The sequence below is a fragment of the Echinops telfairi genome, unplaced genomic scaffold, assembly GCF_000313985.2.
Source record: "Echinops telfairi isolate 266 unplaced genomic scaffold, ASM31398v2 ScPeMD7_7420;HRSCAF=8458, whole genome shotgun sequence".
Classification (NCBI taxonomy): Eukaryota; Metazoa; Chordata; class Mammalia; order Afrosoricida; family Tenrecidae; genus Echinops; species Echinops telfairi.
In genome coordinates this window covers 51,103,026-51,114,618 of record NW_022111320.1, presented here as the reverse complement: position 1 = coordinate 51,114,618, position 11,593 = coordinate 51,103,026, and the positions used below count along the sequence as shown (strand labels likewise).

The window sequence follows — 11,593 nt, the reverse complement described above, 5'->3', positions numbered from 1 at the left end:
TCTTCGGGCCACCATGCCGCTGCTCCGGTCCCTAGTGCTTCTTTTCATGCTGGGTATCCCTGGTGAGAATCTGGGGGGAGGGGAAGCCCCGTTTCTCACTCCTACCTGCACTCGAATGGTGGAATTCCAGCCCTTCTGGGAAAGGCTACTGTGGGGCACAGGATCTAGGGGAGAGCCAGGAAAGGGAAGGGTGTGATCCTCTGCCCTTTATTCCTCATCTCGGTCGCTCTCCCGCCCAAGTCTACGTAGTGAGCTAACCCGCACTTGAAGGGCCTTGGCTGCTTGCCCCCCCACTTCCGAAGGTTGCCTGAATGCAGCGGGGGAGGCAGGGTTCTGCGCATGCGTGTAAGACCCCGCCCCTCCGGCCTGCGGGGGCGGGGACCTGGCGCCTCCTTTCGCCTTTCGGCCCGCTCGGGAGGAGAGGCGGGGGTGGAGTTGGGACCTGGGTGGGATCCGACCCCAGCCCCTCAGCCCCACGACCTTCTGAGTGACCGAGCTGACCAGGCTTCTTCGCGGAGTGGCCCAGGACAGTTCTCTGCCCCGCGGCTGCCTCAGCTTGCCCGTCTGTCCCAGGGTAGAATAGCGGTTCCTCCGACCGAGGCTCCGTCAGCGACCGCGCGGGGGTCCCCGGGGGCGCCCACGTGCCGTCATTGCCGGGCAGTGAGCGTCCCGGGTGGTTGGGCCCCGCCTGAACCCCAGTCCATTGGACCTCGACAGTCGTTGGAAGGGAGGGGTGTGCAACCGGCCCTTGGGGGGTTCGGGGAAGGGAGGTTGCGGAACTTGGCTTTAACGTGAGGGAGGTCCCCGGCCCGGGACAAGCCCCGCCCACTCCGACGCACTTCTGGGCCGGCCTAGGCTGGGGCGCCCCCTGGTGGGGAGCGGGGGTTAGCCTCGCGTGCAGCCGCTGCACTGTCGGGTCGCATGAACACCGAGCACCGAGGATGGTCGGTGGGAGTGGGGCTGGGGTGGCACTCATCGGCCGGGATGGCCAGGGTGGGACTCCTGGAGGACTCCTGATGGGATGCTCACTTCAAGGGTCCCATCTACCTGGAGATTCAACAGATGCATCAGCAGAGAGGACACTAACGAAGGGGACCGTGGATAGCTAGCTTGGGGAGGGGGCTCTAAGAGGAGGTAGTCTTAAGGATGGGATCTGGGCGAACCACCATGCAGCAAACTGGAAGGAGGAGCATTTTAGGTGGAGAGACAGCCCGTGTAGAGACAGGAGTGAAGTTAGACAGCAGAGAAACCAAAGTCTTTGTGACTGATGGTTGAGGGACGGACAGGGGCGGGGTAGTTAACAAAACCAGCCTCCCTACACCCTTGGAGAGAAATGCGGGGTTTGTCTTGGGAGTTCAGGGGAGCACTGAGGTCTTCTGAGCAGGGAATGACCCGGCCCTGCCCCTGTTTAACTAATTCTGGCTGCTGCAGTTTCAACTCTGAATTCTTAATCCAGGCAAGGGAGAGGCTTGGCCTGGACCTTGAAGGAGCAGGTACAAGGAAGGGATCAGTCTGGGAAAGGTTTTGAACCTGAAATCAAGCTTGGCTAGATTTCTGGCCTGAACGACTGATCAGATGGCATGGCCAGGCACCAATCTGGGGAAAGACTAGGGAAGAATGAGTTTGTGGAGGAAAATAAAATCATCACTTGTACACTTGAGCAGTCTGCTAGACATTCTAGAGGGAATGCAGGGTTGGCTGCTGGGTGTGTGACTCTGGAGCTTGGGAAAGAGGCAAGCACTGGACCCATGGCTCTGGGAGATGAGAGGATATGAGTCAAGACCATAGGTTTCCACATTTCTTTGGCCTCCCACCCTCTTAAAAAAAAAAGTTACTCAGCACCCGGTGGCAATTAAAAACTTTTGTACACTAGCCCGTAATCCAGGACCTGCTTTGATGGCCCCTGGATTGTTCCACTTTAGGCAATCCCCCACCCATCACTTCCACCCGTATCACCCCCTTTGAGAGACACCGGGGCAGAGGAGGGCAGCAGCCGGGAAGGAGTCCCCAAACACTGCACTGTTAGGAGGTTGAAAAGATGAAGCCAAACCAGGAAAGGAGGTGGACAGGAGTGAGCCCGGAGAGGTGGGAGACCAGAGAGCATGCTCAGGGAAGTTTTGTGAACGGTGGGGCCAACCTGACTGGAGTCTATAGAGAAAAGAATAAAAGGTGAAGAATTGGGAAGTGTTAAGTGGAGTCATTAAAAAAAAGGACATATAACATAAATACAATAAATGGACAAATTTTAAAAGTTTCAAGGAACACTTGTGTTGCCGGGGTGAAGCACTCAGCTTCTAACCGAAAGGTCAGTGGTTCTGACCCACCAGTCACTCCCTGGACAAAAGATGAGGCCGTCTGCTTCTGTCAAGCTTACAGCCTTGGACCCCTCTGGGCAGATCTGTAGGGTGGCCGTGCGATGGGATTGGTGCCATGACGATGAGTTTGTTTTTTCGGGTTTCAGAAGCACAGCTTAGTACATGTTGAGATCCGTAGACCCCTGTAGGCTGCAGAATGCCCCCAGACCCTGAGAGGGCATCTGGTGTCCTCTCCTGTTGACCATCCCAGAGAGAACTGCTCTTTTTATTTCTACCCCAGGGGTTCCTTTGCCTTGTGGAGTGCAGACAACTTTTGTGAGATTGTGCTGGCGGCTGGACTCAGATTCCATGCACCAATTGATAGTGAGGGACTACCACACTGATTGTGTGATAGTGAGGGACAGCGAGGCGAGAGCTAGTGGTCACGCTCTGTGTTGAAGATAGCAGATCCCAGGCGCTGTCTTCCCGGGTGCTGTACTTTGCCGGCTCTGTCTTCAAGGACTGAGTGGTCAGGATTTTCCAAGCCTCTGTTTACCCATCTAAAGCTTTATCTTCCTTCTTTCACACCCACTAAAGTGGTGGTAATGGATGGATTGGGGGAATAGCAGGACATGGGATTGTCTGAGCCTCTCAGCTCCTGACTGGCAGCTCCAGCTCCGGTACAAGGCGTGGGCGGGGCTGGGATCTGGGCAACCCAGGAGTCATGCCTGCCCAACTGTGTCTAAGCAACTGACTTGGCAACTGGGTGGGTCCGACAAACACATCTAATCTTCCGGAGCCTCCTCCGTCGTGTCTTCGGGCCACCATGCCGCTGCTCCGGTCCCTAGTGCTTCTTTTCATGCTGGGTATCCCTGGTGAGAATATGGGTGGAGGGGAAGCCCCGTTTCTCACTCCTACCTGCACCCGAATGGTGGAATTCCAGCCCTTCTGGGAAAGGCTACTGTGGGGCACAGGATCTAGGGGAGAGCCAGGAAAGGGAAGGGTGTGATCCTCTGCCCTTTATTCCTCATCTCGGTCGCTCTCCCGCCCAAGTCTACGTAGTGAGCTAACCCGCACTTGAAGGGCCTTGGCTGCTTGCCCCCCCACTTCCGAAGGTTGCCTGAATGCAGCGGGGGAGGCAGGGTTCTGCGCATGCGTGTGCTTCTGGGGGCATGGTGGGGGTAGGGGGAAGGACTTTGGCCCGAATGATCTGCGCTCACAGACCTGCACGGCTTGCCCTGGTCCATGAATATCTCCGAGAGCCTGGGTCCTGGCTCGGACCTCCAGTCATTCTCCTTCAACTGCTCCTCCTTCACGCCCGTCCTGGAGCTGCTTTCCGTGAAGCCACCCACCACCTTCTTCAACCCGCCCAGTCTGACCAGGTGGCAAAGCACCTACTATGTGGGCAAGGTATGGCCATAGGCACAGCTGGGCACAGTGGGGACGGGACACAGGAGACCTGAAATTCCCAAAGTTGAGACTCCTGCCCACCACATAGCGCTGCCCACCTGCCACAGGTGACCCTCAGCAGCTCAGTCCGGCTGGATGCCCTCTCGGTGAACCACTACGAACTGCAGTTGCGATTCACATGTGGCACCCACGTGACGGAGGGCCCGCTGTTTTTGGATGTGCAGCGGGACCTCAGTCGTGTCCAGTGTGCTGGCCTGTTTGCCAGCCCAGGTGAGGCTGCGGGCAACAGGCCGGGGTGGGTAGGCCCAGCCTGAACAGAGCCCTCCCCCCAACCTCTCCTCTGGTCAGCTGAGGAAATCATTCAGGTGCGGGAGAGCGTCACCCCGGGAGCTCACCTGTACACACTACTGCTCCCAGGCCTGGAACTCCAGGGGCCCCAGGTGCAGGTGAGTCCAGCATAAGGGGCAGAGAAGAGTCAGTCGAGGGCAGCGGCAGGTAGGGGGTGGGGGGAAACAGGGAAACAGAGCTCAGGCCCTGCCTGCCTGAGCAACTCTTTGTGCACAGCTGAGCCTCAGTGGGACCCAGGCACCCTCCAGACCCTGCCTGTGTCAACAGGGACGTCTCAGAAGTTGAGCTCTGTCAAGTCCTCTTGCATGTTCCGAGTGTTCTGTGACAATTCTGTATCACCTGTATTACCCCTCCCCCCCCAAATGTAGCTTAAAACACACACAAGAGAATTGGTGTAAAAGCAGAGAGGCCAAGGGCTAGGTGCCACGAGGAGAGTTCAGGTTCAGCGGAGGGCCAATGAGGGAGCACAAGTGAGCTGGGTGGGACAGGTACCTGCCAGGTTGGTGGAGGATTGGGACAGGTGCGCGTGGGTGGGGCCTTCAGCATCTCTGTTCTGTCAGATGAGCATCATTAGCGCCCAGGACCCTCCACACTTCCCTGGGTCTTTCACCATCAACAATCAGGGATGGTTGCAGGCGCCCTCCCAGGGCCTCAAAGGCCAGGCTGGAAAGGTGAGCAAGACCTGGGACCTGGGGCATACCCCTGGGCGGGGCATATGATGGGCAGGGACTCCACCTCCTGGAGGTTGGTTTGTGCATGGCATTTTCAACTATACTGCCTCCTCCAGACCTGGCCTGTGCTGCGCACCTGCTGGCCCCACCATGGGCTGCTATGGAATCCAGAAAGAGGGGGCCCCTGCTTCTTGGAGCTCGCAGTGGCTCTAAGGCAGAGGTTCTCAACCTTCCTCATGCCTCGACCCTTTAACACAGTTCCTCATGTTGTGATGAGCCCCCAACCATGACATTATTTTCGTTGCTACTTCATCGCTTGAAGTGTGCTACTGTAATGTAAATATTTGATATGCAGGAGGTATTAGGCAACCCCTGTGAAAAGGTCAAATGGGTCAGGACCCACAGGTTGAGAACTGCTGCTCTAAGAGCAACGGGAGTGTTTAGGGCAGGCATAGAAAGAGACTGCTCCGGGCACAGTGGCCCTGTGGAAGAGGTGCAAAGGTCCTTCCTTAAAATTTCTCTTGGTGACTGGCTGCTAGCAACCCCAAGATATGAATGCATGGTGTTAAGGCCTCAGGTTATCACTCTAGGGCTCTTACTCTCCTAAGAGATGGTCCGGGCCAAAAGAACGGGGCTTAAAAGAACACGTGTTAAAGAGTAATTGGTCAAGGGGATGGATGGTGAGGGTCTGGGGGTCTTGAGTCAGGGAGTGGACACCAGCATACAGAAGGACCCCCACCCCCACGGCTCCCGGTCTGTTCTGTGTACACCATAGGACTTCCCTCTGCGGATCTCCGTGACCTTTGGACAAGGCCGGAACTGCCAAGGGATGCTGACAGTGAAGGTGTTGCCGGTTCCCTCCAGTCAGGTCTCCTTTCCGTAAGGTTCCTCGACCCTGGGAACAGTGGATGGGGCCAGACCTGACCCCAGGATAAGGGGAAGGGTATGGGCAAGGACAGGTCTACCAGGTGGGAGCCAGTGAGTCCCTTTGGCCCAGGGAACAGCCACGGAACATCACCATCCCCGAGACGCAAGGCCCCGGAAGTGAAGTGGCTCGGGTCTGGGCCCATGGCTTCCATGTGCGCTATGAAATCGTTTCCCCGGTGCCCTGTCCCCGCTTCTCCATCGGATATGGTGAGGGTCAGGAGGGTCTAGAGGGGGGAGACGGGGATGCCTCTGCGCTCTGTGGCTGGGTCAGACCCAGGATGGCATAGGTCGGGTTTTCAGGCCTGGCCAATACAGCCAAGCTCAGTGGCCTCCCTGCTCTGCTGACCTGGTGGGGCACCGGGAGAGGGCTGAGCAGAGGGGCAGGGGTCAGGACTCTGAGTCCCCCAGCCTCACCCTGCCCAGCGGATGGAGCCATCCGGCTGACCGCACCCCTGGAGTTGGCTCGGGATCCAGGCGCAGCGGTCACCAGGCTGCAGGTGAAGGCCTTCCAGCGACAGTGGCCGTGGGCCAGCGCCGAGCTCGACCTCAGCATCTCGGTGCAGGCGGTAAACCGCTGGCCCCCGCGCTGCCTCCCGGCGCTGCTAGTGTAAGTGCCTGTCTGGGAGCTTTACCTACCAGGGCTTCGGGAGGAAGACTAGGGCTCATGGGCCTCGCTGAGCCCTGCCCATCTCTGCTGCCCACCCTCTACTCCTAGGACTCAAATCCCAGAGACTGCTTCTGTGGGCACCGTGCTAGACACCTTCACCTGTACTGACCCCGACTCACCCGGTGCTGCCCTCAACTATCAGCTGTGGGTCCACAGCCCTCGGGACCCGGCCAGCCTCTGCCTTCAAGACAGGGTCCTGGAGGTGCCCAGCTCCCACCCCCAGACCAACATGCAGGGTGCTTGATGCAAGAAGGGGTCAGGGCTTGTAGAAGTCTAGGGGCAGCGGCAGTAGGGGCAGGGGGAGTGGTGGTGCAGTGAACTGGACGCAGCCAGTGCTCCGGGCCTTACTCTCTAGCTCCTCTGGCCAGGTGAACACAACGCTGGACTGTGACAGCCCCGGGCCCTGTTTCCAGCTTAGCGCCTCCATTCTAGTGCTTGATGATGGACAGCCTCCAATGACCAGTGAGTGGCCCTCCTAGACTGGACCGTGCTACCTTGGACAAAACCCCTGCCGGAAATCCAGGACAGGATCATATTACCCTGTCCCGGCCCCTGAACCCCCTTGCAGATGATCAGGACCAGGGAAACCCCAAACTCCGTGCCAGCAAGTTAGCCTGCTTCCAGGCCCCTGGGGTGAGGGGGTGGGCATAGCCCCTTCCTTGGACTCACGAGAGGAGAGAGCTGTAGCCCAGCCCCTCTTAGGTCTCTAGGGTGGGGCTGGGGACAAAGGGTCACTTCCTTGATTGGCTCATGTCTCACAGCTGAGATACCAGTGGTGGTGACGGTGACACCCATCAATGAGTTCTCTCCAACCTGTGCCCCAAGTATCCTCCGAGTTCGTGAGAATGCAAGGCCCCACACGCTCCTGGGCTCCGTGGTGGGCACGGATATGGATTACCCGCATGGGAACATTGAGTACGACGCCTCCGGTGGGCCTGCTGTCTTTACTGTGGACCGTCGCAATGGTACGCTCATCCCAGGGCCGGCGTGGACGGGTGGGCCTGAGGCGGCTCTGCAGGCTGAGGCCATGGCTGCTCCTTCTAGGGGAGGTCCGCCTCCTGGGGCCTCTGGACTATGAGAGGCAGAGGTTGTACAGGCTTACAGTCCAGGTGCTTGACCATGACCAAGACCAGGACCCCACCAACCACCACACTGGCTCCTGCACCATTACTATCGAAGTGGAGGTAATTGACCTCGAGACCCTTGGAGGGAATCAGAAAGACTAGGCTTTCCTAGCTGTTTTTTCTACTCTATCCCTCCGTTGTATCGGTTGGTCCACTGGAGAGGGGTAGGCCTTCCCTGCGGCAAGCTCTGGTCTCTGGTGGTGGTGGGAGGGAGTTGAGGGGTGGCCCGGTGATTTGTGGAGTGGGCTCCCTTACCCCTGCCTGGCTGCCGTTTTGCAGGACGTGAATGACCATGCACCCGAGTGTGAGCCCCCATTCCAAGAACTCACCATCCACGCATTTCACGGTCAGAGTGTGGAAGTGACCAAGGTGTCATGCCGGATCCCCCAGGAACCTCAGCGCCTGGCCTTCTCCTATAACATTGTGGGAGGTAAGGGCCACCAGGCCCACTAGGCCAGCGGTTCTCAACCTGTTGGTCGTGAGCCCTTTGGGGGTTGAACGACCCTTTCACAGAGGTCGCCCACTTCATCACAGTAGCAAAATGACAGTGCTGAAGTAACAACGAAAATAATGTTATGGTTGGGGGCGGGGTCACCACAACATAACACACTGTCTGAAAGGGTCGAAGCATGGGGAAGGTTGAGAACCACTATACTAGGCTATGGAGAAAGGCCAGGAATGGCCCCCTCCTCTTGTTACTCTGCTTGCAGGGAATAGCCAGAGCCGATTCAGCCTGCAAGGGGCTGTCCTGGTGCACAGCGGTGTCGTGTCGGGCGCCCCCTGGTCACCGCAGCCCCGTACCTACGAGCTGTTGATCCGTGTAGCCGATGCAGGTCCCACTGCCCCCCACCTTAGCACCACAGCGACTGTCATTGTGCATCTGGTGCCCTGGAGGGCCAGCACAGTGGCTCCCAGCACGCGCAGAGCCACAGTGAGCACAGCCCTCCTGCCCCGGGATGGGGTGGGGTGGGGGGAAAGGAACACGGAGGCTGAGAGAAGACCCAGTTTCTCAGACATTGAAGAGGGAAGCATCGGTCCAGAGACCCTGTGAATACAGACAAATGGATCTGCGGCATAGCATGGCCCACCCCATGGAGGAGTCGGACCAGTGTGGGGTCTGGATGTTTGGTGGGGGCAGCATTGAGGTTGAGACTTCCATTTCAGCTTACTTCGATGACCCCCCTGCTTGTGACCGACACAGAGGCTTTCTGGCAGCCGGAGGCCTGGTTTGTGGTGGTGCTGACTGTGACTGGCGCTCTTCTCCTCTTGGCTCTGGGCTGGCTCCTCAGCAGGCTCCTCAGAAGGTAGGGCTCCTTACCGTGTACCTCCTGTGAACCCTGCCTGTGGCTAGATGGTTTCACCCAAGGAGATTTGGTGACGATGTCCCAGTTGATGGTGTTGGCAAACTGATCCTATTGAGGAGGGCTACCTTCCCTCTGAGATCTTCAGGATTAGTGTCAGAGCGGCACTGGGAGGCACCTCTCGGCCCAGGTGTGTATTCACTTCTATGCATGGTGTCTGACCCCTACTTGAAACCCGCCCTGTCCCTGGAGACTCTAGCGTTCCTGTGGGCACAGGGTTGAGACCAGGGGAAGGTGGGGTGCAAAGATGGGCATCAATCACATTGGGTGTCTCCAATAGAAAGAGGCAAGTGAGTGATGCCCATTCCTGGAAGTTCTAGGCCCATTGCCCTCACTGCCTGGTCCCTCCTCCTGGCATTGTAGGGCGGCCCAGGGGTTTCAGATGCCCAAGAAACCAGCCCAGGGTCTGCTACCGAACAGGTCAGCTGCACTGATTCTTACTCACCTCAGCCCCTGAGAGCCCTTGAACTCATTCTGGGAGCCAGTAGCTTACCCTGTGCTCTTGCTCCTACTGTGTCCCAGTGTCCGGAGAACTGAAGGTCCCACCGAGGGGCTCATGGAGTCACCGAGGATGGAGATGCCCCAGGGACCCAACAGCATCACGAGCCTGGTATGGCAACCCATGGTGGTGGTTCCCATGGCGCACCCACCCCAGGGCTCTCAGGGTGGAGGGGGCAGGTGGGATCCCTGGATCCTTAGGGGCTAGGTCAAAGGCCACCTGGCGGTACCTTTTCCTTCTTCCTTTCAGCAGGCTTTTGATGGCAGAGCACAGGACCCCTGTAAGTCAGCCTTTTCCCAAATTGAACTATTCTTTACCTGGGCCCACCTCCCCTCTGCATCCTGCCTGTCTTCCTATCTCCTTCCACCACCACCACGCGTCTTTCCTGGAATAGGGCCTGCTCTCCCTGGCACGCTTCAACTAGTGACCCCTCTCCCCCACTGTACCCCACAGCCTGTGTGTGTTAGACCCCTGTGGTACAAGCAGATGCTCCAGACCCGGTCTAGCTCCTGCCCACGGGGAAGGCAGCATAAAGGGAGGGGCCCCCGTTAATGAATGTTGGCACAGTGATACGTAACATATAGAATCTGAGCCAGGCCTCAGAACTTACTGAGATACAAAGGGCGGAAGGGGAACAAGTTGGGGCCTCGTTCAGGGGGGAGGGTCACACCAAGGGTCCTGAACCCCCTGCCCCCTGCGTTGAATGGAAGGGGCCAGCTGTGCTGAGCCCGTGTTTGCTCTTTCTTTCTCGTCACCACCGGGGCTCAGGTACGGGCAGAGATTACCTGTTCAACACACGCACCGGGGCCTGGCACTGGCTCTGAGGTCAAAGAGCTGCCCCACTCGCAACGGAATTGCTTCTTCACGCGGTCAGGGGCTGGGGGTTTCAATAAAATGGCAGAGAGAGAAGTCTCGGCCTGATGGTGCACATGAGGGAGAGGCCCAGCTCTGGGATTCCTTTTTCTTGCGTGGAGAATGCCCTCCCTGTGGGCACACTGGGGTAGGGGTAGGGGTATTTTCCTTTGGAGGAGGCATTAGATGGGACTCTGATTGATGTTTCATGGAAGTGGCTGTGACCCTGGTCAGTGACTGAGGAGGGGGGAGGCCCCTCCAGCAACCTGTCCCCTCAGAAGCCACCTCCTCAGGCAGACAGGGAGAGCAGTGGGGTTTCTTGTTCTCTCCGAGTGGCGGACAGTGTTACCATTTGAACAACTTCCCGGGAACCTGCTAACAGTGTGGATTTTCTCAGGAAGGATCTGGAACGTATGCATTAAGACCCGAGTGGTGTAGACTTGGAAATCCTGTGGCAGGGCTGGCTGGCTCTGGAGAGGCTGGTGACATTCCTTTCTGAGGGAATGTTCTCATGTCGTCCCCATCTGTTCTTGTTACCGAGCCCTTGAAGCTTCCGGTATCCAGCTGAGCTGTTGGGCAGGGCCAAGTCGCCTTTAGAAACCAAGTCCCACCGAGCAACACACCCAGTCACACCTCAGGTCTCTTAGTACTGCCAGCCCTCCGGGAGGCCCTGTTCTTTCGGAAGAGGCTACCTTTAACCTCAGATTGGGACCCAGCGGTCTTTTCTGTGGTGTCCCTGCGTTCTTTCAGTCTAGTCAAGTGTGTGGGCTGCCTGAACCTTTGCAGGGGACAGGGCACTCGGAGACCTGGGCTTCCTGAGCCAATTACAGGATTACGGGCCGTGGAGTCACAGGGCCTGCAAGTGGGGGTAGGGTGGTATAGAAGCCAAGTCTCTTTTGGGGGAGGAAAAACATGCCTCCCAGGGCTGTTCCTAAATTGCGGGCCTCCGGGACAATCATTCGGGGGAGCATGCTGTGACAGGAAGCCTGTTACAGGAGTACAGTGGCAGACAGACGTTATTTTTTAATTATTTTATTGGGGGGCTCTTACAAATCTTCCAACAACCCATCATTCAATAGTATCAAGCACTCTTGTGCAAAGGTTGCCATCAACATTTCCCAATTTCTACTTGAGCCCTTGGTATCAGCTCCCCCTCCTCCCCCACCCTTGTGAATCCTTGATCAATTATATATTATCCTCATTGTTATTTTGTATCTTACACTGTCCGCTGTCTTCCTTCACTCATCTTTCTATTATTCATCCCCCTGGGGGGTGGGGAGGTGGTCCTATGGGCCTCCCCACCCTGCAGACAGACTTTTCCTGGTCACTCACTCACCCTGCTCTAAGGGCTCCTTAAATCGTTACCTAAGGGGCTAAGACTCCAAATTCGCTGAGCCAGCTTGTCAGACAGGGTACCCGGATGTGAACCTTGTGGCGCGG

General features: G+C 57.5%; 1 protein-coding gene across 1 annotated transcript; it reads left to right on the top strand.

Annotated features, from left to right (window-relative positions):
- The first annotated feature begins 3,120 nt into the window (after positions 1–3,120).
- CDHR4 (cadherin related family member 4) lies at positions 3,121–10,210 on the top strand. The gene is made up of 19 exons (XM_045297711.1): positions 3,121–3,169; positions 3,517–3,704; positions 3,812–3,974; positions 4,053–4,150; positions 4,613–4,723; positions 5,499–5,602; positions 5,721–5,857; positions 6,074–6,257; positions 6,366–6,519; positions 6,686–6,779; positions 7,079–7,282; positions 7,362–7,501; positions 7,721–7,871; positions 8,152–8,372; positions 8,606–8,745; positions 9,166–9,222; positions 9,325–9,412; positions 9,554–9,581; positions 10,070–10,210. Exons 1-19 carry the CDS (start codon positions 3,121–3,123, stop codon positions 10,123–10,125), a joined length of 2,367 nt encoding a protein of 788 aa, XP_045153646.1. The 3' UTR covers positions 10,126–10,210.
- The last annotated feature ends 1,383 nt before the right edge of the window (positions 10,211–11,593 follow it).

What these genes read in the sequence shown, in the direction of transcription:
- CDHR4 (XM_045297711.1), top strand. Translation starts at nt 3,121, where the DNA reads ATGCCGCTGCTCCGGTCCCTAGTGCTTCTTTTCATGCTGGGTATCCCT. An exon ending in CTCCTATAACATTGTGGGAG is followed by an intron (nt 7,872 to 8,151) that starts GTAAGGGCCACC and finishes CTCTGCTTGCAG; the next exon opens with GGAATAGCCAGAGCCGATTC. An exon ending in CCAGCACGCGCAGAGCCACA is followed by an intron (nt 8,373 to 8,605) that starts GTGAGCACAGCC and finishes CTTCCATTTCAG; the next exon opens with CTTACTTCGATGACCCCCCT.